This window comes from Pituophis catenifer, unplaced genomic scaffold (genome assembly GCF_029215685.1).
Source record: "Pituophis catenifer annectens isolate HBS135680 unplaced genomic scaffold, rPitCat1.0.hap2 SCAF_4, whole genome shotgun sequence".
Lineage (NCBI taxonomy): Eukaryota > Metazoa > Chordata > Lepidosauria > Squamata > Colubridae > Pituophis > Pituophis catenifer.
Genome location: NW_027256884.1, coordinates 92,253,658 through 92,279,213, shown reverse-complemented (window position 1 = coordinate 92,279,213; position 25,556 = coordinate 92,253,658). Strand labels below are relative to the sequence as shown.

Sequence of the window (25,556 nt, the reverse complement as noted above, 5' to 3'; positions counted from 1 at the left end):
CACACACGCCCCATCAAAATCCAACCCTCGCCTCGCTCCTATGCAGACATATTGAGCTTTTAAACGTCTAATTTAAAGAAGACATTGACCAAACGCCAAATGTGGAGGGGCGGAGAGCAGACTATCGGGATTACTGTTCCTTCCCACGGCACTTCTTCGTCACCAGGATATTCAACCCCTGGCTCCGTCTCTTGATACTTCTGTATTCCTCCTGTCACCCGGGGCGGAAGGTGAGGGGGTTCTAGGGCGGACCGCCCCCGCTTTCCTATCCAGGCAATGGCGACTCTTCACCCCACAAAGAACCATCAAAAGTTCACCGCCACCCTGGACTGAAAAAGACGCTCCGCCTCGAGGAGGGCGTGGCTTACAGAACGGTTCTGTTTCCGAGGTAACGACGTAGGCGTCGGGGAAGTGGAGAGTGGGGGGCGGGGAGAGAAGAGAAGGGGGTTCTTGCTCTTTCAAGGCCCGGCGGGCAGCTGTTGTCGGTCGCGTTTGCTGTGGTGAGTATAGTATAGTAGAGGCGCGGATTCCTGCTCCTTTAAAAATAAAAAAAAGGGGGGGTACGTCGGGTTGAGTGCTTCTCTTGTACTTTTAATTTAACGTTATGTAGTCTTTCTCTGCAAGATTAGGTCACCTGGCTTTCCACAGCCTCCCCCCCTCCTTTATTTGGACGAATCCTGGGAGAGGATTACGGTAGGTTATCAATACGAAAGAGCGGGATCGACTCACGCTAACCCAGTCAGCTTCATGGCAGAGCAAGGATTTTAAATCCGGGTTTTACCTAGTGAACCATGTCATTCTTTAAAGCGGCTCCCCTGGATGCGTAGGATTTAAAGGCGAATCGTTCTCAGGCCACGCTAGAAAGGGATTCTGGATTTGGGGTCCATATATTCGAAAAGCAGCAGCGTGGGAAATCGTGCTCTTGATTACCCTTAAACAATTCTGTTATCTGGGTGGAACCAGAAATGCAGCAAGTTTATTCACGGCTCAGGGGGAAAGATGCTTAATAAGGCGTGAAACTCTTATTTGTGGGTCTGATATAATGACTGGGTTCACTTCTTGATCCTTGAATATTTTTAATAGTGCACTGTACAGAATGTTCTGATTTTGGTTAAACTATAAAATGAGAAATATGGATCTACTTCTAATTTTTTTTTACAAATAAAAACTTAGCCTCATTGCACGATGCTTTATGAATTGTAAAATCACATTTATCCATTGACAGAAAGATACTGTGCTTTAACAGAAAGATAAGTACCTAGCCTGTTTTGACCAGAAGACTTTCCAAATAAGCAGCTTATCTACTTGTTCCTTAGGCTAACCAGCCTGCTGTGACATGATTTGCAACTATTTCTTCTCCAGGATGCTTCTGATTTAATTGTGTTGAAATCTTTGCCTTCATGTTCATCTATAGTAATTTCAATTTTTAAATCTATCTATCTATCTATCTATCTATCTATCTATCTATCTATCTATCTACAACCTTTAGAAATACACAAATTGTCTGTGCCATTCAATCAAAATTATGGGATTATTTGATAAACTGGCAAGTTGGCTTGGTCTGAAAAAGAAAGAAGTTCATGTTCTGTGCCTTGGATTAGACAACAGTGGTAAAACAACAATTATCAACAAGTTAAAACCATATAATGTAAGTAGATATTTTTAGTTTTATTACCAATTCATTTTATGTTGTTGAAAAGCTGATATATATATATATCACTAGAGATATTTGTGGAAACATGGAATAGTTTCAATATTTAATTTCAAGACAAAATTTATATATACCTCTTTGAGAAGGAGTAAATTGTAAATAAACTTTTAATGTTTGTACAGTTTATCTTTCCAAAAATAAATGCTAATAGGAATTGTGTTTAAATTTGTAACACTGAATTTAGAAAATAAATATTCTTTGGACTGTAAACTTTAATCATCTAATGAATAAATAACTTAGTTCAATATACAGTAGAATTCAAAAAAGGAACATTATGAAAGTAAATTACTATGATCTCAGACTCATTGGTTCAGTGTTAATATTGGCTATTTCTTTAATTTATCCTCTAAAGAAGAAATAACCAATATTAACAATGAAGCAATTAAGAACTAATACGTTTGTCAATTTTGCTGAGGACCATTAGCAGTTTTATGACTTTTAAACTAGGATTACATAGTAAAGCAAATTAATGCTATTTACTGTATATACATTGGAGCCCTAATTCTACAGGTGGTCATTGACTAACAACCACAATTTAGCCCAGAATTTATGTTCATAGGTAAGAAATTTATTAAGTTTGTTTTGCCCATTTTACAATTTTTCTTGCCACATTTGTTAAATAAATCACTGGAGTTGTTAAATTAGTAAGTGAATCTGGCTTCCCCATTGAATTTGCTTGTCAGAAAGTCACACAAGATAGTTAATTACATGACCCCTGGACACTGCAACCGTCATAAATATGAACCAAGTGTCAAGCATCTGAGTATAAATCTGTGACCATGGGATGCTGCAATGATCATTTTTTCAATGCCATTGTAACTTCGAACAGACACTAAATGAAGTTGTAAGTCGAGGACTACCTACAGGCAGTTTTATGTATTTGCAATTTATATATATATATATGGACCAGAAATAATTAGAGTAAAGATTTCGGCATATTTGTGGGTTTGAAGATGTGATTCTTATCTGCCATTTTGTATATTCATTAGTCCTCAAATACATTTTCCCAGCAGTTTGCTGCCAGTTTTACCAATCTGCTCAGTCTATATTTTCCTATATCTTTTCAGTACTTGCCACTCATCCCTCATCAGCGCTCTCACCTTTTCTTCCCATGCACAGTTGCCAGTCTTTGCAGTGCTGTTTTCTTTCTCACCAGGTCATTCATCCCTGATTTTTTTTCACAATATACCCTCCAAGCCTCCAATCAGCCACTGGTCTTTCCTAATTCCTATGGACTCCAGGCCTCATTATCTGCAGTTTTATTATCCATAATTATTGGGTAGAATGAAATCCCAATGAAAATTTAGTATGTGTATATGTAATATAATAATATGTGCTGGTAAGCTTCTTTTGCCTTTATGGACATTCAATACCACCTTAATATCTTATTTGACTTCATGCAAAGATAGTCTTATTTTCTAAGACAATCTAGGATTTCAGTCCTATATTTTTTAAAGAATTGTAATGCCCCGGGTTAAAGTGACTATATTTGTACAATTTATATTCAGTTTCACATACTGATTGCTGTGGAATTTTATGCTTTTGGTCTTCTATGTAATTAATCAAGAGCATTTTATTTTTCTGTAGCTTAAAATACAATAAATAAGTCATCCCTATAATTATTTTATTTTATTTTATTATTTTTATTAGATTTATGACCTTCGAACCGCCGCACCCCGCCGCAGGGAGGCGGAACCACTGAGGTGGTACCGCCCCAGGCGCCTGATGGATCCTGATAGGTTCCAGACGGAGCTTGGGCCATTTCCTGAGGCTCTGGCACACGGCTCGACTGAGGAGCTGGTGGCCGCCTGGGATAGGGCGGCCGCTGGAGCTTTGGATCGGGTCGTGCCTTTGCGGCCTCTGACCCGGCGTCAATCTCGCCTGGCTCCTTGGTTCACCGAGGAGCTGAGGGAGATGAAGCGCCGGAAAAGACGCCTGGAGAGTGGTTGGAGGGCCAGCCATTCTGAATCTGACCGAACACTGGTAAGGTCTCATATTAGGACCTACCTGGTGGCGATAAAAGTGGCGAAGTATAACTATTTTGCCACTCTTATTGCGTCATCAGATAATTGCCCGGCTGCCCTGTTTAGGGTGACCCGCTCCCTGCTCCACCAGGAAGCGCGGGAGGACCCCTTGGAGGGTAGAGCCGAGGATTTTGTACAGTATCTGTATGACAAAATCGCTCAGATTCGGGAACATCTGGACTCTGACTGGGTAGATTCAGCGGGGAGGACGGAGGCAGGTCTTGTGAGTATTATCTGGGAAGAGTTTGATTCTGTGACGCCCGAAGACGTGGACAGGATACTGGGCAGACTGAGCGCAGCCACATGTTTACTGGACCCGTGTCCCTCCTGGTTGGTGCTGGCCTCTCGGGAGGTTACACGAGGCTGGCTCCAGGGGATTATAAATGCTTCCTTGAGTGAGGGTGTCTTCCCTGCCGCCTTGAAAGAGGCGGTGGTAAGGCCTCTCCTCAAGAAACCTTCCCTGGACCCGGCAGTGTTGGCAAATTATCGTCCAGTCTCCAACCTTGGCTTTATTGCGAAGGTTGTTGAGAGTGTGGTAGCGCGACAGCTCCCCCAGTACCTGGATGAATCGTCGTATCTGGATCCGTTCCAGTCGGGCTTCAGGCCTGGGTACAGCACGGAAACGGCATTGGTCGCGTTGGTTGATGATCTCTGGAGGGCTCGGGACAGGGGTTGTTCCTCTGTCCTGGTGCTATTAGACCTCTCAGCGGCTTTTGATACCATCGACCATGGTATCATGCTGCACCGGCTAGAGGAGTTAGGGGTGGGGGGCACCGTCCTACGGTGGTTCTCCTCCTTTCTCTCTGACCGGTCGCAGTCTGTGTTGGCAGGGGGGCAGAGGTCGACCCCGAGGCCCCTTGTATGTGGGGTGCCACAAGGGTCGGTCCTCTCGCCCCTTCTTTTCAACATTTATGTGAAGCCGCTGGGTGAGATCATCCGTGGTTTCGGGGTGAAGTACCACCAGTACGCTGACGATACTCAGCTGTACATCTCCACCCCGGACCACCCCAATGATGCCCTTGAAGTGATGTCCCGGTGCCTGGAGGCCGTGCGGATCTGGATGGGGAGAAACAGACTCAGGCTCAACCCATCCAAGACCGAGTGGCTGTGGTTTCCGACATTCTGATATAGTCAGTTGGCGCCATCACTGACTATTGGGGGCGAGTCATTGCCCCCCACGGAGAGGGCTCGCAACTTGGGTGTCCTCCTGGACTCACGGCTGTCTTTAGAAGAGCATATGACGGCCGTGGCCAGGGGGACTTTTTATCAGGTCCGCCTGATTCGCCAGTTGCGTCCCTTTCTGGATCGGGACTCGTTAAATACGGTCACTCATGCTCTTGTTACTTCCCGCTTGGACTACTGCAATGCTCTCTACATGGGGCTCCCCTTGAGGAGCACCCGGAGGCTCCAGCTGGTCCAGAATGCGGCCGCGCGGGTGGTTATGGGAGCGACGTGGCGCTCCCATGTGACCCCCCTCCTGCGCGAGCTGCACTGGCTCCCGGTGGTCTTCCGGGTGCGCTTCAAGGTTTTGGTTACCACCTTTAGAGCGCTCCATGGCATCGGACCGGGGTATCTACGAGACCGCCTTCTGCTACCAATAGCCTCTCACCGACCAGTACGCTCCCATAGAGAGGGGCTCCTCAGAGTGCCGTCGGCCAAACAGTGTCGACTGGCGGCCCCCAGGGGGAGAGCCTTCTCTGTGGGGGCACCTACCATCTGGAACGAGCTCCCCCCAGAGATACGGAAGATCCCGGACCTGCGCACGTTTCGCCGTGCTCTCAAAACTTTTCTATTTCAGCAAGCTGGCCTGGCCTAACTCCCCTCTTTTAAATTCTTAAATTTTAAATTTTTGAATTCGTGATTTTATAAATTGGGTGTTTTAATCTGTGTTTCGGCCGAAATATTTAATAATTTTAAGGGATTTTTAATATTTGTATTGTCTGTATTTTATCTTGGCTGTTCACCGCCCTGAGTCCTTCGGGAGTAGGGCGGTATAGAAATTTGATTAATAATAAATAAATAAATAAATAAATAAATAAATAAATAATAAATAATAAATAAATAAATAAATAAATAATAAATAAATAAATAAATAAATAAATAAATAAATAAATAAATAAATGCCGCCCTTCTCCAGAGACTGAGGGCGGCTTACAATGCGTTAAGCAATAGCCTTCATACTTTTGTATATTTTATACAAAGTCAGCTTATTGCCCCCACAACTGGGTCCTACCGACCTAAGGTTTACCTACCTTAGAAAGGATGGAAGGCTGAGTCAACCTTGAGCCTGGGGAGATTCGAACATGCAATAATTTCAGACAGCTGAATGTTAATAACAGGCTTTTAGTCTGTTGAGCTATCCAGGCTCCTTATATTTTTTGGATTTAAATGGGCAATGACTTGTTTGATTATATCTCTGTAAAAGAATATTTAAGTCATGAAAGCATTCAGATGAGTAATAGTATTATAAATAATGATTGATTTGTTAAAGAAACAATTTTAGCAAAAACAAAGTATACATGTACTGTATTTAAATGCAAAATACAAAATAAGTTAAGATTTACTCTGGTTCTTAAACATTTCATTGTTTCTTACCAGTAAATCATCTTCCAGTTAAGAAGATGAAATACTTATGCTTGACAGATTATAAATATTTTTATCTTTCTCAATTGGTACATCACTCATTCTCTATGTTTTTCTCAAAAGTTAGGAGATTCCGCAATATATTTAGATTGCATGAACAAACACTAATGACTAATCCCTATAGTTTTGTGAGGAACACAGAAAGAGTACATTAAATATTGGATCCACATCCACAATGTTGATGACTAACATTTAGATAAGTGAGTGAGACAAATCCAATGCTTATATTCTTTATTTCTTTGCTGAACTACATACTTATTTTTTTTTCAAAAGTGAATGTTGTAATTGAATTATCCTAAAACAAACAACAGTGTCAATCCTGATGAATACCTGCTACAGAAGTTATAGACAAATATTTAGGCTTCAAATAAATGTATTTATTTATTTGTTTTCCTAACTTTAGACCAATTGTTGACAGCTTGTAATAAAACACAATAAAAAAAGCAATATACAATAATGAAAAAAGATGGGAACAAACAGCACAGAGAGACATATATATGACGTAGCCAACAAGAGGCTCATCCAAATTAATATAGCACCTGAACAACTCACATTATAAGATAACAAGAATAACTGCATCCCATTGTTGAGTACTAATAAATGAAGTAAAATTAAATGTAAGGTAGTTTATATACAATTGGACTGAATAAAAGCAAATAAAAAAGCCTGCAGACCCACCATTATGCTGAGTAAAACATTAGGGGCAAACTTAAAAGATAAATATATCTTCTTTATTCAAAAACATATGTATTCTTTTATAAGTGTTAGTATCATTGCTTGTTATACATTTTGATAATATTTTATTATGACTTCAATACACTATTTCAATTAAGAAATAATATATATCACTGACTTTAAATATTAAAATAACAATTTGTTTTTAACTCAAATTTTCTTTTGCACAGGCTCAAGCTCAAGATATTGTTCCTACAATAGGATTCAGTATAGAGAAATTCAGAACATCAAGGTAGTACGCTTTTATTCCAATATTTTTATAGCTTTATATTTAATTATGCATTAAATCATTAAAGAAAATGTTTCAGATATAACATTTAAAGTGTCATTTTTTCATTCTGAAAATGTCATGTCCTGAAACACATAAGGTAAGTCTGAATTGTGCATCTCACATGTGAAGAAAGTTTTAATGAGAAACTTTCTTTTTAATGAACCCAAATCTCTAGGAAGAAATGTTTATTGGAAAAATGGAAGACAACCTTGTATACACATTTTCAGATAAAATCAGCACAGCTACAGTATCTATCTAAACTAGTTACTTGCTTTTTGAATAAGATCTTGCATTCAAGACATGTTGAGACACTTCAGAGAAACTAGTTGGAGAGAAATCATGTGGTTATTTTGTTTAGAATTAGATGTTATTAGGCAGACCCACCTTGCTTCTTCCATTTTTAGCACTATTCTTATAGTTTAATAGGAGATATTGGATAAATGAAGGCTAACTTTCTTGTAAGAAAAACACACCCATCTTTTATGTTATGGACATGACCAGTAAATCCGAAAAATACTTTACAGCTGGGCTCATCTTCCTGACCATATGATGATTGACTGTTAAAGCTACTGATTAGCTTTTAATAGCTAAGGTGTTGTATAAAATTATCATGCAGTTTAACAAGATTACAGAGGCAGATATTCTTCAGGGCAAATTTTGGAAGTATGGAGCAGAATAAAAGAGAATGATGGGAAGTAGTTTTCTTTATATTTAGAAGTGCACAGCACTGAGTAAGACAACAGTGTGAAGAACCAATTAAGTTCTTCTTTGTTTAATATGGATTATTTCTTTGTATAAAACCATGTTTTTAATTTAGTTTGACACTTGTCAATAAAACTCACATATCATATTAAATTAAATATCAATTTTAAAAAATGTGTACCAGTCAAAAAGTTGTTATTACACTGAATTGGCATAATATAATTTATACAAGATTGCAATCCAGAATGTGTCCCAGATCTAATGCTCTGTTTTATTGTTTCTTTACAGTTTATCATTCACTGTGTTTGATATGTCAGGTCAAGGTAGATACAGAAATCTCTGGGAACATTATTATAAGTAAGTCCATTTTTAACAGTAAGTCTTAGTTATGCATTCCTCTAGTAAATTTATGAACATATTTAGTTAAAATAGTTTGCAGAGTAAAATTATAATTAAGTTTCTCTTAGACTTGTCTGCAGTATTCTCAAGCATGAACAAAAGGGAAGGAATGATGAACTGGAATAATATAAATATATATAATGTGTATAAAAACCTCAAAACTGGGAATAATTAGATAATATATGAAAGGAAGTTAATTATCTATTCCTGTGAAAATTATTGCTACAGCTACAGCAACAAATACTAACTTTTAGTTAGTTTTAATACCTTTTAAAGTCATCATCCTTTAAAATGCCCAAATTAAATTCCTATTTTCTAGCAGTCCTGGTTAGTACAAGTAGTCCTTGATTTATAACCATTCATTCATCAATTACAATACTGAACAAAAGGACTCACGACTAATAGCCAAAGTTATGGCCATCGCACTGCCCTCATGGTGAAATGATCATGATCTGAGCATTTGGTAACTCATTCACGCTAACAACTGGCTGCCAAACATCTGCCATCATGTGATTGCCATTTGCAATCTTCCTTGCTGGTTTTTCCAGAAAGTCAGTGCACTCTTGCATACCTTTCCAGATTTATGCCATACCTCCATGCATCCTCCCCAAACCGCATGGCACCCCTCACACATCCTTGTGCAGTGTGTGCAACCTTCCCAATCTGTGTGATGCTTTTCTCACACACTGTGTCCTCCTTCCTCTCATGCACCCTCATACATCCTCCCCAATCCAGCCCCATGCATCCACTTATTTCTTCCCTCATTGGCAGCAGCCATTTACCTGCCTGCTGGCCTGGGACTTGTAAATTTCTTCTTCACTGACTTTGGGATTCACTTAACCAAAGCAATTGGACTGCAAAGATTGCCATCGCTAAGTGATGCTGTCATGCTTTATGACCACATCACATAGCAACCAAAATTCTAAACCCAATTGTTATTGTAAGATAAGGGCTACTTGTAAAGCAACTTATAGAAATTGCAACCCATTAAGTTATGGTGGGCTACAGTTTGCATAGCTTGGAATTTATACTTAATACATTTACAGCTGCTTAATTGTTGAATATATATAATAAATTAATGGACAAATTAGGTTACAAAATATTGGTCCTTCTATTAAGAATGTATGAGTGCTTATGGAATTATTTTTATATAACATAAATTAAAATTCTTTCCTTGAATAGTTATAGGAAATAATATAAAATGATTTATGGATTATGAATTTATATGGATTGAGTTATGTCTCCTTTCTACAGTATTTAAACATTTTACATCTTGAAAACACTAGCATTTACTGCTTAATTAATTGTGCAAAAAATAGATAAAAAGCTGCTACATTAAGCATCTAAGCTTCTATTACATTTTAATTATTTATTTATTTTCCAAATAGAATTGTAAAGCCTCGCCACATTGCAACAAGCATCTAAGCTTTTATTTTTGTTTGTTTGTTTGTTTGTTTGTTTGTTTGTTTGTTTTGAAAGATTTCAAATGGAGAAAATTTAAAGCCTCACCACTTTGCAACTTCAAACAAAGTTGCTATTTTTGTTTTTAAAGTATATTGAGGCTATACTTGCATACTTACTGAGAGTAAATCACACTGAGCTCTATAGATGTATGTAAGTACAGGATTGTTTTTTAAACTTACTTTATAGTAGTTAAGCATTCTGATTTAGCAAATTACCATATTACCTTTTAAAGGCCCTAATAGCTTGGATTTAAATTTCTGCAAACAGAATTTCAGTGAGATAAATGCCTATCTCATTTTTACGAATAGCTCCTGTTACATTTTTGCAGCACTTCACATGAACATGACTGTTTCCTACTGCTTGGGGGCAGAGAGGGCTGCTGCGGAGTGGGAATGTAAAAATGCTGTTCTACAACTGCTGTATTACAGTATATATTGCAATTTTGCATTCAAGCTAGTTTTTGAGTTTTTAAATATCGTCTATTGCACTAGAGCACTTTCAACTGAGGTTTCTCAGACTTACTACATTTCCCACTTTTTACAACTGTTCGTAATTGCATGAATTGTTTAATGCAACCTGGTGCATGAATGAATGACAAAGAGGTATCATGGAACAAATTTGCCAGATAGAATCATTTAGTTAAACATTATTTTAAAAATCCACTTGTATTAATATAGATTGATTATTATTATCATTGTTGTTTACAAAAACCTGAATTTTAATGTAAATAGGATTTTTTTTCTTCCAAATCCTTAACTGTATTTGGATTACTGTCTTCCTTGGAACAAAATGCTTGCTAATGCACACTGGTAGAAGAACAACTAAACAATCCTTTTTCAGAATTACGTGAAAACTAGGAATTTTGACTTGTTCTTTCCTAATAAACCAGAATCAAAAAGTAAGAATAAATCATGGCCTTTGGTTCTGGTCTTTAAAGAAAGAAAGAAACCAGGGTTGCTGATGATCCTAAACAATTTGCAGAGGTGTCTTGTTTTGTTTAGTTGTTCCTATTAGCAGGATGACCCAAATAAGGGCAATTAAAGAGCACGTACCAGTATGGTGCTTTTCTGTGTAATTCTAAGGCATAGCCTATAACACTTTTTTGCCTCGTGGCTTCTTACCACTTTACTATTCAGATTTTTCATACATGTAATTCGTGGCTTTTGTTTTTATATTATACAGAGATTGTCAGGCCATTATTTTTGTCATTGATAGCAGTGACGTATTAAGAATGGTTGTGGCCAAGGAAGAACTTGACACTCTCTTGACTCATCCAGGTAGGGAATCTTTTTCAGAATAAATCAATCACTTTTGAAATAATTCTAAATTACATAGTTATTTATTTATTTATTTATTTATTTAGTGATTAAAATATGTGCATTATTGGTATATTTTTCATGATTATAACTATGAAATGTATTAAATTCAATATTAAAATTACTATTCTAGAATAGTCTGTCCCCAGCTTGGTCCTTTAGGTCTTTTAACATTGTGCCAGTCAGCACTATAATAGAACCTATCCCCCTTTATAGGTTGATAGACGAGAGGAGAGGTTGTTCTCCTCTCGTCTTTCCTTACACATTTCCTAGCGTTGTAGATTTACTTAATAGAACTAGGTTTTTCCCTAGGGCAGTGATGGCTAACCTTTTTGCTATCGCATGCCAGGAGGGGGGGAGGTTCGCGCATGCGCGTGCCCACACCCATAATTCTATGCCCCCCTGCGCATGCACGCGCAACCCCCCTCCCCCCCAGCTCCTGGCACGCAATGGCCTGGTAGGCCCATTTTTCTTTCTTACCTGGCTCCAGATCCTCTCTATGCATCTGGGAAGGGCGAAAACAGCCTTTCCCACTCCCTTGGAGGCCCTCCAGAGGCCTGAAAGGGCCCATTTCCCAACTCCCGGTGGAACAGGAAGTGACATTTTTTGCTGTCCCCAGCCTCCAGAGCCTCTCTAGAAGTGCCATAGGCTCACCATCATGGCCCTAGGGTACCTATACATGATAATTTGAGCTTGTCATTTGTACTTCAAATGAGAATCTGGATTTATTTAGACTTTTCTTTGTTTCTCTGTTTTGTATGGTATTCTCATGACTCTACTTCAAGACCAAAATTCAAAAGCATCTAAACTTTCTGTCCTGTTACTTCAGAGCCTAAGTTTCATTTCCATAGAGGATCACAGGAAAACTATTGCCTGCACAATTCTGATCTTTGTAAATTACAACATCTGGGTATCTCTTCTAGGGTGCCTTTGCTACCCAATCTACTGCTAGTTTGCAATGTATTTCTTGACAGCTGGTTTCTTTAATGTTGATAGTTGATCCTGAAAGGCACAGGCTGTCCACTACTTCAGTATCTTAATTGTCCATTCTAAGACTAATTGCTGTACCTATTTCATTAGCTTAACATAAATCATAACGTAAACAAGCCACACAGTTTGCATCCTCCCAGTCTGATTTAACATTTCTTTTTTAAGCAATTAATCATTGCTTTTCCCATATTGTCTAATAAGTTTACTCTGGTTTATGTATGCAGCTTTTTTGTTAATTAGAAAAAAGTACATTAATTTCATATATTTTGGGGCTTTGTTTTGAAAGAAGAGTTTTAAAATGTTTTTACTTGAACAACCAGATATGTTCGGGCATTTTGAAATGTGTTTTCATTTGCAACAGTTTTTGCGCTTAAACATGTGAGTATGGAAGATTATTTAGAGATTTCTTCAGAAATAAACATTCTTAGAGCTTTCATCTTGAGGGTTGTAATCTTTAAGGAAGATAAACAATGTATGTTTCCTGTTTCTATCTAAAACAGTTTTCATATATATGGTGACAATTTAACAAATGATTATGTTCTAGATCTTAAACACCGCCGAATACCAATTTTGTTCTTTGCAAACAAGATGGATCTTAGAGATGCTGTATCCTCTGTTAAAGTCTCTCATTTACTGACATTAGAGAACATCAAAGACAAGCCATGGCAGATCTGGTAAAATTCTAATTTTATAACTATAACTAAAATAATATTTAATATGAATTAAATACACAATTATATTTTGTATTTGGATTTTGAATGTTCTGATGTTTGATAATGTAAATAAGCTTATGAAAGCAAATTAATTTGATTCCATTGTTCTTTAGTTTTCTTGTGCATACTAGTTAATAGTATGCTATCCAATAAATCTGTTTACTCTCCATAATTCTTTTTTGGAAAGTATTACTTTCACTAATGATGAATATGCAAAATTTCACTGAATACAGGGTTTTGTACAAAATGAGGAAGAGAGTTGGTTTCTTCCATGCATACATGATCAAATACCCAATGTATGTATGTATGCAGGTATATTTGTATTTTTAAATATATATTATATGTACATATAAATGGGGAGGCAAGAGAACCTTCTATTTATATTTTTGGGTTCAATTTGTATGTCTCCACATTCAAATAGTTTCATTGTGGCTTACGTTTAACTATAGAATTTTATTTATTTATTTCATATGACATAACAGAATACAGCATTAATGCATAAAAATTCACAAAAACAACATATAATGTGTATTAAAATATAAAGCATCACAGCATTTTAAAAACACACAGCACGAATAATGAATAAAATTATGAATAAAATTAAATTATGAGCAGTTATTGGGATTACTAAACCTATGGCCGGATATCTGGATTGTTTAACCATTAGGCAGCAGCGTCCTGGGTTGCAATGTAGATTAGCCTCCTCGTGGTGCAGCCGGGCAACATGACTTTGTCACAGCTAAACACACATTCTAGCTGCTGGACCTCACAAGGATTTCCCAGCAAGAAGCAGCATGAATACTGAAAACTATAGAATACTTTTAATCCTCTGCTTTATCATTGCCATTTTTCTGGGAAGATATACACAATTACAAAGCAGTGGGTTACAACTGCCCCCAAATTTAGGGGATTTGTTTGGGGACTAAAAGCATTCTTGGAAATAAAAGAGGACACTGCCAGCTGGCTCTTTGATGCCAATTTCTTGGACTTTTTTTTAAGATATAAAGTACAGTAGGGCAGATAACTTGGCATGCACCAGTGTGGGCATGTAGAGAAAATCCAGTGTGTTAACTTCTTCAACAGATCAGGAAGCAGGAAGTAACTTCACACTTGGTACCATCTATGTTTGAAACTAGATTTTATAACTAAAGACCGTTGTGTATGTGTGACTCGCTTGAAGCTGATTAATTTTAAAAATATTTCTTCAATTGATTATATCACTTACAAGAATGTGTTGTTTCAGTGCTAGTGATGCTCTCAAAGGAGAAGGATTGCAAGAAGGTGTGGACTGGCTACAAGGTATGTCTTAATTTTGCCTTCCTTGTTTTTTTTCCCACAAGGCCTCCTTTTTTAAAAAAAATATTTTTCCATCATTTCATTTTGTTTTTTCCTGCCTATTTCTGCTGTCAGATCAAATTACACAGTAAGTATCCTTACAATTATTTGGATGCTTCTTTCAATGAGACATTGTCATTCAAACAAGGTTATCTCTATTTTAAAAATTCAATTTTGATTACTATGTCAGCAATACTTTTATTCCTGTGATTAAAGTCCAAATAATATTATAAAAATATTCATTTCCTTTTTAAATTCATTGTAAATAATACAATAAAAAGAAGAATAACAATTCTAATTTCTGGTCTAAATTTGATCCAAATGATAGCTTTTGTTTAAAGAAGCTGAAATTATATATGTGTGTGTGTATACACACACACACAAGGTTCTTACTATTATCACAATTTTTAAGATGTACTTTTACTGTTTCCTATGTAAAAGCATCTTAAAATGGGTTGCAGAATGTAACACACTAAAAAACAATATAAAAATCAAAATCATTTAAAAATATATAAAAAACAAAAGCAGTTAAAAGGGAAGGGAACAACAAATACTGAATAAAAGCCGTTTATAGAACTTCATTCCAAGATGATGGTTCATACTCACATTACAAATATGCTGTATGTGAATTATTTTATGTGACATCACTAACGAGGCTAGTCATTCCATTAATCCTCATAAGACATTTGCTTAAGCAATTCAGAAAAGATAATTTTGCTACTCCTACCTTACCTGAAGTTTGCTTGCTTTAATATGACCTACAAAGCAAGTGTGTTGCTTGAGCTGCCATAACAAAAGAGCAGCTAGAGGCATTTTTCTCAAAAGTAGGAGGAGACGCTGGACCTCAAGTTATTTTCCTACAGCAAGCAGAATATAGCAGATAAATCTACATTAAAAGATCATTAGGCTCCTTTATATCACTGTTAAAAGATTTGACAGAATAAGGTATTAAAAATGGACTTTAGTTTTGGCAATAAAAATATACACTTTTTGAAGAAGAATTAATTGGACAGCAACTATTGGGTTTTATCCCAAAACCCCCAAAATGTTAACCTAAGTCTGTCTACTGTTGACTTCACCCCATTCCTAAGAGGTCTGTAAGGGACATGCATAAGAGCACCAGCGTGCCTACCATCCTTGTCCTAATGTTCTCTTTATTTGTATTCATTTTATGTATTCAGTTCATGCTTATATGGATATATATTATCTAATACGTACTTGACAAAATAAATAAATAAAAACTAACAGTTTTTTATTAACACTTTATTCTAAAACTTTCCAGTCAAGAATCTTACTTAAAAAAACACCACTAGATGTCAGCAAAGATTGAAGATTGAGATGCAGAGAAACCTCATAAATAACTACAATATTTATTATATGGAAACTGAAAACTTTAGTAAATATTTAGAATTTTGAAATAGTTTCCCAGAACTGTCCATCAAAAAGTAGGCTGCTGGACATTTCTGTGCAGGAACCAGAAAATCTATAAACATATTTGTACATTACTCCTTAGTAGTTTAAAATGTTTCTGAATGGTAACAGTGGTGGAAATTTTTTGATGGTATCCTATAAGAAAACTGCATTTTAATGTGAATTTTTATTTGTTTTTATCTAGATCAGATCCAAATAATGAAGACATGAAAAGCTAATGTGCTAATGGAAATATTAAAGATAATTTATAGATACCGAAGGCCTTGGAGACAAAAACTTTAGGCCTGTGTGTTTTCTTGTGTTGGTTTTTATAAAAGCCTTTAAAAATAAAATAGTATTTTTGCTAATAGTTTATAATGGCCATAATGTGACCAGAGATTCAGCTGTGGTCAAATAAAACAATGAAGTAATTGTATACTATTCAAAAACCTTTGGTATATTTTTGCTTGATTTTTAATTAGAACTTAGTGGAAAGCATATGATATCTTAACAAAAATTATTTCTGAAAAGCTTTGTATAGTGTCTTACATTCAGAGTTTCACACTGGCCATGTCTCTTCCTGAACTAAAATTAGGTTTAAATTTAATAGTCATAAGAAAGAAAGAAAAAATGCTGTAAAACTTAAGGTAGTACACTTCTTGTTCTTTTAAACTTTTTTCCCTGCGGCTGGGAAGACTACTTTTATCACTTTTCTTCCCCTCCATTATTTTTTATCATCATGTTGTATTGTCATAGATCATGGTTTACCCTAACTCTTGTGTACAAAATAACTTTCAAACCATAGCTTGAAATTTGACTTTATAAACCTGTTTTATATAACGAAGTATTGAGAAAGAGAATAAATAAGGGTTAAGAAAAAAATGGAACTAAAGTTATTTTTCCAGACAGATAATAGAAGATGACAGATGTACAAGGACCAAGTTGGACTGTTTTGCTCTAAGCAAAATGGGTGATTTTTTAAAAAAATTGCAAAATATTCAGTTTTCTCTGGAATTTGTTTTCTTCTTGAATAGGCTGATCCACACATTGCAGGGAGGTTTTTACCGGAACTGTAACATCTCAAAGTATGGTATTCTGGATGATACACTTCTGAAAAGACACAAACCATTTGAATCAACCCCTTTAGGGTAGGGAGATTGAACATTTCTAAAACAAACTGTTCTATTTTGCATACTTATATTCCCATAACATTCATAGGCATCTTGCATGTCTTAGTAGGCCATGTTTATCATGTCAAACAGCCCACTGCAATAGACATTTGGTATAATTTTTAACTTGCACAGAAATTAGCTATGCCATACAATGTTTTAGTTAGATGTGAATTGTGATTTTACAAGCTATTTGGATGTTTATGATGTGCTATTTATGTGCTAAATTATATTGATTTCTGTAATAGCTTAAACAATATTTTGATAAATAAAGTACATAACTGACATAACGAATTTGTATCTTTTAAGATGAAAAATTGCATTCATGAAATGAAGTAGTTTGAAATACTATAGGGAGCATTTTTCAAAGACCATGCTTCACTTGGGGAAAATGCAAAGCAGGCAAAACACTCTGTAAGAATTGCTTCAAGATCAGTTACCTGGACTAATATTTTTCCTAGTTAAAAGTTGAAGGGAACAGGCTTTCATTGGAGAGTGAAGCAAGCTAGCAGGACAGAACTTCCACATCTTTGGGCTGCATCAAGAGAAAGGAATGATTGGAATTTATTACCGTATTTATTTTATATTTTCCAATTTTGGGGCTACATAAATCCTTGGTGATTCTGGGCAGCTTAAAAATGAGAACATGGAGGAGCAAAAGTAAACTAAACTAAAGGGGACACTATGACTACCTCAATCACAAGGCCTGGGAGAACAACCACATGTTTTTTTCATTTCTGGACTATCACAAGGATGGAAACTGCATGAATCAACTGAATGGCTTTAAGAATAAGTTTTATATTGACTTCCGGGTTGGCTCCGCAGCACCATTGACGGTCTTTTTAGACCGCCGCCCCCGTGATTCCGTTGAGCCGTTCTGACAGCGTTAATCAGCTGTCAAACGGCTTGAAAATCTCCCCTTCGGGAAAAGAAGGGGAGGAGAGCAGGTGGGTGAGGGTAGAGCTCCCTGAAAACCCCTGGATTAATTCCAGGGGTTAGGAGGGTGAGAGCTCCCCGTTCAGCCCACTGAAGCTCCGGATCCGGGGGGACTCTGTTTTTTTTTACAGAGCTAGGTGTTGCGTCCAATTTCTGCTGTCAAACAGAAGATTAAATGATTTCAAAAAAGCAGGCGGAACAGAAGCAGGAGGACAAGCTTTTTGCAAGTATAACACTTAACTCCGGGGATACAATGTTTCTAATTGGATTTTCTGAGCTGGAAGTTAAGATGGCATTTCTTTGTTGCGATTTTAAAAGGGAAAGTTAGAAAAAGTTTTTGCTAATAGACTTGTGCTCAGAGACTGGCTTTAAGTTGCTGGAATAGATTTTGAAGAGCTGTTTGGGAAAAGATTGTTTATAAAGAAATTGCTGAATGCTGCTCAAAAGGATGGCTCTGACTTTATGATTTTATGGCTGTGGGAAGAAAGAAAATTTCTTTAAAATAAAATGGCTTCTAAGAAAGGAGATCTTGAAAGTGCTGGATGCTATTTGGAGGTGTCAGAAACGAAACAGTTGTCTGATTTACAAAGAATAAGTTTTATATTGAAAAATATAATTGAACTTTTTAAATCTCTTTATGGAAAATGACAATCCAATTATAAATAATCATATTTTTTATTTCATAGTATAGAACTTTTGACCAAAGCAAATCTAATTTGATATATCCAACTATTGACATACATCTGCAGGTAGTACTGCCTACCACTGTTGTTAATATAGTAATAGACCATTGAACAATTAAGAACATAAGGAATTGCTAAGAAAATGAACAATGCAATCCGCAGCTTTAGGTTGGACATATATCATGTCCACAAAATATACAATATAAGCAATATATTAAAACTGGATTAGAAAATAACCTGATGCTAATTATTAAATTTCTGCAACTCAATCATAAAAAGGGGCATAAAAAACTAATAGGAATGCTCATTGCATGCTCATGTAAATTTTTGCAACCTAACATAGTATGCTTAAGAGCAAGATAGGTAAATACATATAGAAATCTAGTTGGATATTTTAGAGTCTTTCAGTTCAGGGCAGCTGAGTTCCATGGGACTTACTTCAGTGGTGAAATTCAGCCAGCTCTATCCGGATCGCGCAATCCAGTAGCACTGGCAGTGGGAGGTTCTGCCCACCTGCCTGGATGTCATCACGTCCCATTTTTGACCCTCTGCGCATGTGTGGAGGTGGTATGAGCATAGCGCGCACGCTCACATTTGCGAACCGGTAGCGAAGGTAAGTAAATACCACTCCTGACTTACTTCCAAATAACTATATTAAGGTTAATTTTCTGATTTTAAGAAGTCTAAAATCAGTGCAATTTACTAATAAGCAGCATAGATAGGATTATATTGTCCACAAATTAAAGGGAATGAAATGAATTGTTTTTCAAAATTAGTCAAAGAGAAAATCAACATGCTATTTGTTAAGAAATAAAACTTTAGTAATTAGCAGCAAAGCAAGTTGAATAATGAATATAATTTAATGAGATCTTATTTAGCTCTTAGCAATATATACTGAATAAAACATTTAAAATAGCTGGAGTTTTTTTGTTGCAAGTTCAGTCTGGTTGCTTTTCAAAGCTATGTAACATGTAAGAATCTTTAGAATATAAAATATATCTTTAGCCCTCATATGGTTTTATAAATAGGCTTTGTCAGCATTGTGGTTTCTATATGGTAACTAGGGCCTCATTGTTATCTATTTAATTTGCATGCATTTACATGGTTCTTAGTTAGCAATTAGGGTCAGAGGCTAGAGGCTTTTGCCATCTAACACATGACAAATAATTTCTTATATGAAATATAAGAATGTAAGGTTAAGCCCAAAGTGTGTATTGCTACAGTGCCTTTGTCACAATGCCAGGTCCGTGGTAAATAAAGCCCCCCTCATTTGTGATCTTGTTCAGGAGGGGGGAGCGGACCTGGTGGGTATTACGGAGACCTGGTTGGGCCAGGAAGGGGGAGTCCCTCTCATAGAGATGTGCCCACCCGGTTTCCGGGCATTTCATCAGTCAAGGTCACAGGGAAGGGGCGGGGGGGGTGGCAGTTATCATTAAAGAGGGTCTTAGTCCGAGGGAGGCCACTGTTCCTCAGACGGCCAGATGTGAGTCCCTCCTTGTGAAGTGGGGTCATGGGGTGCAGATGGGCCTGCTGGTTACGTACCTGGCTCCCTGCCACGTGGCAGCGGCCTTGCCTGAACTACTCAACGTTATAGCCGCGGTGGCGATTGATACCCCTAGACTTATGGTCATGGGGGACTTCAACCTGCCATCCGTCGGTGAGGCGTCTGAGGTGGCTCAGGAGTTCATGGCTTCCATGACGGCCATGGACCTGACCCAATTAATTCATGGCCCTACTCACACGGGGGGAAACACGCTGGACCTGGTTTTTGTCTCTGGTCAGTGGCTGAGTGGTCTCGAGATAGGGGATATAGCGATCGAGCCCTTGTCATGGTCAGATCACTCCCTCCTTCGCTTTGACCTTCGAACCGCCACACCCCGCCGCAGGGAGGCGGAACCGATGAGGTGGTTCCGCCCCAGGCGCCTGATGGACCCGGATAGGTTCCAGACGGAGCTTGGGCCATTTCCTGAGGCTCTGGCACACGGCTCGACTGAAGACCTAGTGGCTGTCTGGGATAGGGCGGCCGCTGGAGCTTTGGACCGGGTCGTGCCTTTGCGGCCTCTGACCCGGCGTCGATCTCACCTGGCTCCCTGGTTCACCGAGGAGCTGAGGGAGATGAAACGCCAGAAAAGACGCCTGGAGAGCAGTTGGAGGGCCAGCCGTTCTGAATCTGACCGAACACTGGTAAGGTCTCATATTAAGACCTACCTGGTGGCAATAAAAGCGGCAAAGTGTAACTATTTTTCCGCTCTTATTGCATCATCAGATAATCGCCCGGCCGCCCTGTTTAGGGTGACCCGCTCCCTGCTCCATCAGGAAGCACGGGAGGACCCCTTGGAGGGTAGAGCCGAGGACTTTGTACAATATCTGTATGACAAAATCGCTCAGATTCGGGAAAATTTGGACTCTGACTGGGTAGATTCGGGAGGGAGGATGGAGGCAAGTCTTGAGAATATTACCTGGGAAGAGTTTGATTCTGTGACTCCGGAAAACATGGACAAGATACTGGGCAGACTAAGCGCAGCCACATGTTTATTGGACCCGTGTCCCTCCTGGCTGGTGCTGGCCTCTCGGGAGGTTACACGAGGTTGGCTCCAGGGGATTATAAATGCTTCCTTGAGAGAGGGTGTCTTCCCTGCCGCCTTGAAGGAGGCGGTGGTGAGGCCTCTCCTCAAGAAGCCTTCCCTGGACCCAGCAGTGTTGGCTAATTACCGTCCAGTCTCCAACCTTCGCTTCGTTGTGAAGGTTGTTGAGAGTGTGGTAGCGCGACAGCTTCCTCAGTACTTGGATGAATTGGCTTATCTAGATCCATTCCAGTCGGGCTTCAGGCCTGGATACAGCACGGAAACGGCATTGGTCGCATTGGTAGATGATCTCTGGAGGGCCCGGGACAGGGGTTGCTCCTCTATCCTGGTCCTATTAGACCTCTCAGCAGCTTTTGATACCATCGACCATGGTATCATGCTGCACCGGTTGGAAGAGTTAGGGGTGGGGGGCACCGTGTTGCGGTGGTTCTCCTCCTTTCTCTCTGATCGGTCGCAGTCTGTGTTGACAGGGGGGCAGAGGTCGACCCCGAGGCCCCTTGTATGTGGGGTGCCACAGGGGTCGGTTCTCTCACCCCTTCTGTTCAACATTTATGTGAAGCCGCTGGGTGAGATCATCCATGGTTTTGGGGTGAAGTATCATCAGTATGCTGATGATACTCAGCTATACATCTCCACCCCGGACTACCCCAATGATGCCCTTAAAGTGATGTCCCAGTGCCTGGAGGCTGTACGGATCTGGATGGGGAGGAACAGACTCAGGCTCAACCCATCCAAGACCGAGTGGCTGTGGTTTCCGACGTCCCGATATAGTCAATTGGTGCCATCACTGACTATTGGGGATGAGTCATTGCCCCCCACGGAGAGGGTTCGCAACTTAGGCGTCCTCTTGGACTCACGGCTGTCTTTAGAAGAACACTTGACGGCTGTGGCCGGGAGATCTTTTTATCAGGTTCGCCTGATTCGCCAGTTGCGTCCCTTTCTGGATCGGGACTCGTTAAAAACGGTCACTCATGCCCTCATCACTTCACGCCTGGACTACTGTAATGCTCTCTACATGGGGCTCCCCTTGAGGAGCACCTGGAGGCTCCAGCTGGTCCAGAATGCGGCCGCGCGGGTAGTTATGGGAGCAGCATGGCGCTCCCATGTGGCTCCCCTCCTGCGCGAGCTGCACTGGCTCCCTGTGGTCTTCCGGGTGCGCTTCAAGGTCTTAGTTACCACCTTTAGAGCGCTCCATGGCTTAGGACCGGGGGTACTTACGAGACCGCCTTCTGCCACCAATAGCCTCTCACCGCCCAGTACGCTCCCATAGAGAGGGGCTTCTCAGGGTGCCGTCAGCCAAACAATGTCGACTGGCGGCCCCCAGGGGGAGAGCCTTTTCTGTGAGGGCACCCACCATCTGGAACGAGCTCCCCCCAGAGATACAGAAGATTCCGGATCTGCGCACTTTCCGCCGTGCCCTCAAAACATTCCTGTTTCAGCAGGCCGGCCTGGCCTAACTTTCCTTTTATATTGCTTTTTGATTTTATTTTAAACTGGGATGTCTTGAATTATCTAGGACCAGAATGTTTAGTATATTTTAATTGGTTTTTTATTATTAACATTTGTATTACATGTATTTTTATCATTCGCTGTTCACCGCCCTGAGTCCCTTAGGAATAGGGCTGTATATAAATTTAATAAATAAATAAATAAATAAATAAATAAATAAATAAATAAATAAATAAATAAATGCTTTGGGTAAATGTTTGATGTTATTGTATACCAAGAGAGGGAACTATCATCTAAATGAGCCAAACCTTCTTACCAGAAGCAAAACTAGGTTAATTTACTGCACGCTAGAAAGAAAAGCTATAATTATTCAATCATAAAGTCCCTTGGACAGCTGCCAAGACCTCAGAAGGTGAAGAGAGGCAATACCTCTCTATATACCTACCTACCCAACTAATCAATGGGATGGGCCTATTTGATGTAGTGCTTAAGGTGGTAGCTTAAACTGTGAGCTCTAGGCCTCCCTTAGGCATGAAAGCTGGTTGGGTGATTTTGGACCAGTAATTCAGCCCAACCCATCTCCCAGGGTTGTTGCTATGGGGAAAATATGAGATGGGAAAATTTGGTATGTATACTTCCTTGAGTTGACAAAAAATGGCAGAATAAAAATATAAAGTCCCAGATGTTGTATAACTACTTTACTACTTACTACTTATTTTAATCTCAGAATTGGAATGTAATATTAAATTAATATATAAAATTAATCATAGCAAGGATATTGTGCTGGGATGGCCACCATTGATCAAATAATTGGTTTTAAGTGTTTATGTTTGGAGCATAGTATTTGCCAAAGACCTTCTAAGGCATTGTGACGTATCACGATGTTTTTTCCCTTCGCGGAGCTGGGGTGGGCATGGCCTGCATGTGACGCGTCCGACCCGTGGACCGCCAGTTTGACATCACTGTTCTAAGGTAATTAGGATACTCTACTCAGGAAGTGGGTTTTTAAACTTCATCCCATATCCTGGAGTGACATAGACATTTGGTCCTTTGCCAAGGGCAACGCAATGACTCAGCAGTTAAGATGCTGGGCTTGTCTCTGGAAAGCCAAAAGCCCAGGTTCGAGACTTGAGCACCATGCAATGAGTAAGTTCCTGTCCTCACCCCAGCTCTGGCCAATCTAGCAGTTAGAAAGCATGTGAATGCAAGTAAATAAATAGGTACCATTTTGGTGGGAAGACCACAGCCGTCGATATCATACAGGACCATGAAAAAGTCTTCAGACAGTGCTGGCTCAATGACCTCAAAATGGAGATGAGTAACACCTGCATTAACTAGGGAGTAAAATCCGTAGGGAGTCCTTTATCTTATGTTTGCTGTGAATCTAGAAGCAGGGGCTTCCTCAAGGTTGGATCCAACTCTGCAGGATTTATTTATTTAGTGTATGGCAAATATGTTAAAAAGCACATCACAATTATATGCTCAATGAACAAATATGAAAACATTTACTCTAATTACAAATTCAAAGGTAGATTATATAGTCAGTGCATGATGGTGTAACATACATAAAATCTCTGGAATTTCCCTTATATGTGCTCAGAGGGCATTGTGCCACAATATGCCACATTGGCTGCTACATTCCAAAGAGGAGAGCTTTTCCATTTACAGAGTAGGCTAACATATCTGCCATGTTGAGTCCTAATCGTATTGCGCACTGACCAGGTCTTATGGGACAGATTGAATCCTTTAGCTCCCTCTGTAAAGCAGAGAAGGTTGTGATACTCCGGAGAAGTAATAGAGGATCATTCTTGCATCCAGGCCTGAAGCAGATTGAAGTTGTTATTCAGAAAGTTTCTGGCTGTCCTAATAGGTGGATGTCTGGAACAAAGCCTATTGTTTATAGTATCAGTAATATTTGCATTGATTGGCATGTGAGTGTTACTATTTTCTTGTACTCTCACAGTATTCCCTTTATGGTGGAGGAACATGACTCAAAACTAGTAACCAGAAAGCGGGAGTAGATCTTATTGTATCCACATAGTGTGGTTCACTCTGCAGGATGAAAGAAGTGTTCTTGTACTTACTCACTTTGCATTCTCACTGGCATTTATAGAACTGTTGTAATACATTGTTACTTTAATTTTTATTTAATTTATTTAATTTAATTAAATTTATATGCCGCCCCTTTCCGAAGACTCAGAGAGGAGACTATTTGTATATTTTTCGGTTTACACAACATTCAGAGCAGTTCAAATGTAAAATAGTTTCAAATTGTTTACATTTTGGGCTTTTATTTTGAAGATAACACACTGAAATGTTATTTAAAAAGAAAACTGATTTATGCAATGGCACGCAATTATTTTAGGCTCCAGTCCAAACTCATTTATTCAGAGGGCTTCCTTCTGTGTACATGCCTTAAGAGCATTTTTTTGTTCTGGAAAAGGAAGTGTCTTGGAGAAAATGGATGAAGAATAATAAATACATTTAAGATTATGTAGGAGGACAGGTCTTTGGTATGTCCTAGTTATACCAGTTTTTAATACTGGTAAAAAAAAAAACCCAGCCCATTGTTATACTTTTTATGAGGAATATTTAAAAAAAAATAGAGTGCCTGTAGAACCTACACTAAAATAGGACAATTAGCTTATGCCTAGAAGGATTAAATAAGCCTTATTTAATCAATTCTAACTGCATTAACTTCTGGGACATTTCATCAATATTTAATGGTCTTAAGGCTCAGAAGTATATACCCTACAACATATCTATCTTCATGGCCACGAACATATTTTCCGGTGTTTGCTGTTTTGTTAGTTTGTTGTTTGGGTTTTGTTGGTTTTTGCTATCACTGATAAGAGGGCTCTCAGTCTTGGGCAAAGGGAGGGACACGAAGTTATTTCTTAAAACGTTTTAAGAATACTTTTTAAAACAGGTTTTCAGCAGGTTAAATTAGAGGTGTTCGTGGCAGTCACTCCAGTATTGCTTTCGCGCTGTTGTCGAGAAATAAGCACACCCCTCGGTGGT

The 25,556-nt window shown here is 38.8% G+C and overlaps 1 protein-coding gene across 2 annotated transcripts; it reads left to right on the top strand.

Moving 5' to 3' along the window:
• The first annotated feature begins 459 nt into the window (after nt 1–459).
• Nucleotides 460–17,172, top strand: ARL6 (ARF like GTPase 6). Of its 2 annotated transcripts, none has more exons than XM_070943734.1 (8): nt 460–500; nt 1,490–1,648; nt 7,284–7,345; nt 8,375–8,443; nt 11,132–11,226; nt 12,800–12,929; nt 14,212–14,267; nt 15,919–17,172. In XM_070943734.1, the coding sequence occupies exons 2-8, from the start codon at nt 1,526–1,528 to the stop codon at nt 15,942–15,944; spliced, it is 561 nt and encodes a 186-aa protein (XP_070799835.1). In that variant the 5' UTR covers nt 460–500; nt 1,490–1,525; the 3' UTR covers nt 15,945–17,172. The 2 variants fall into 2 exon arrangements, with proteins under 2 accessions (XP_070799835.1, XP_070799834.1); XM_070943733.1 differs by having other exon boundaries at nt 7,284–7,348.
• The last annotated feature ends 8,384 nt before the right edge of the window (nt 17,173–25,556 follow it).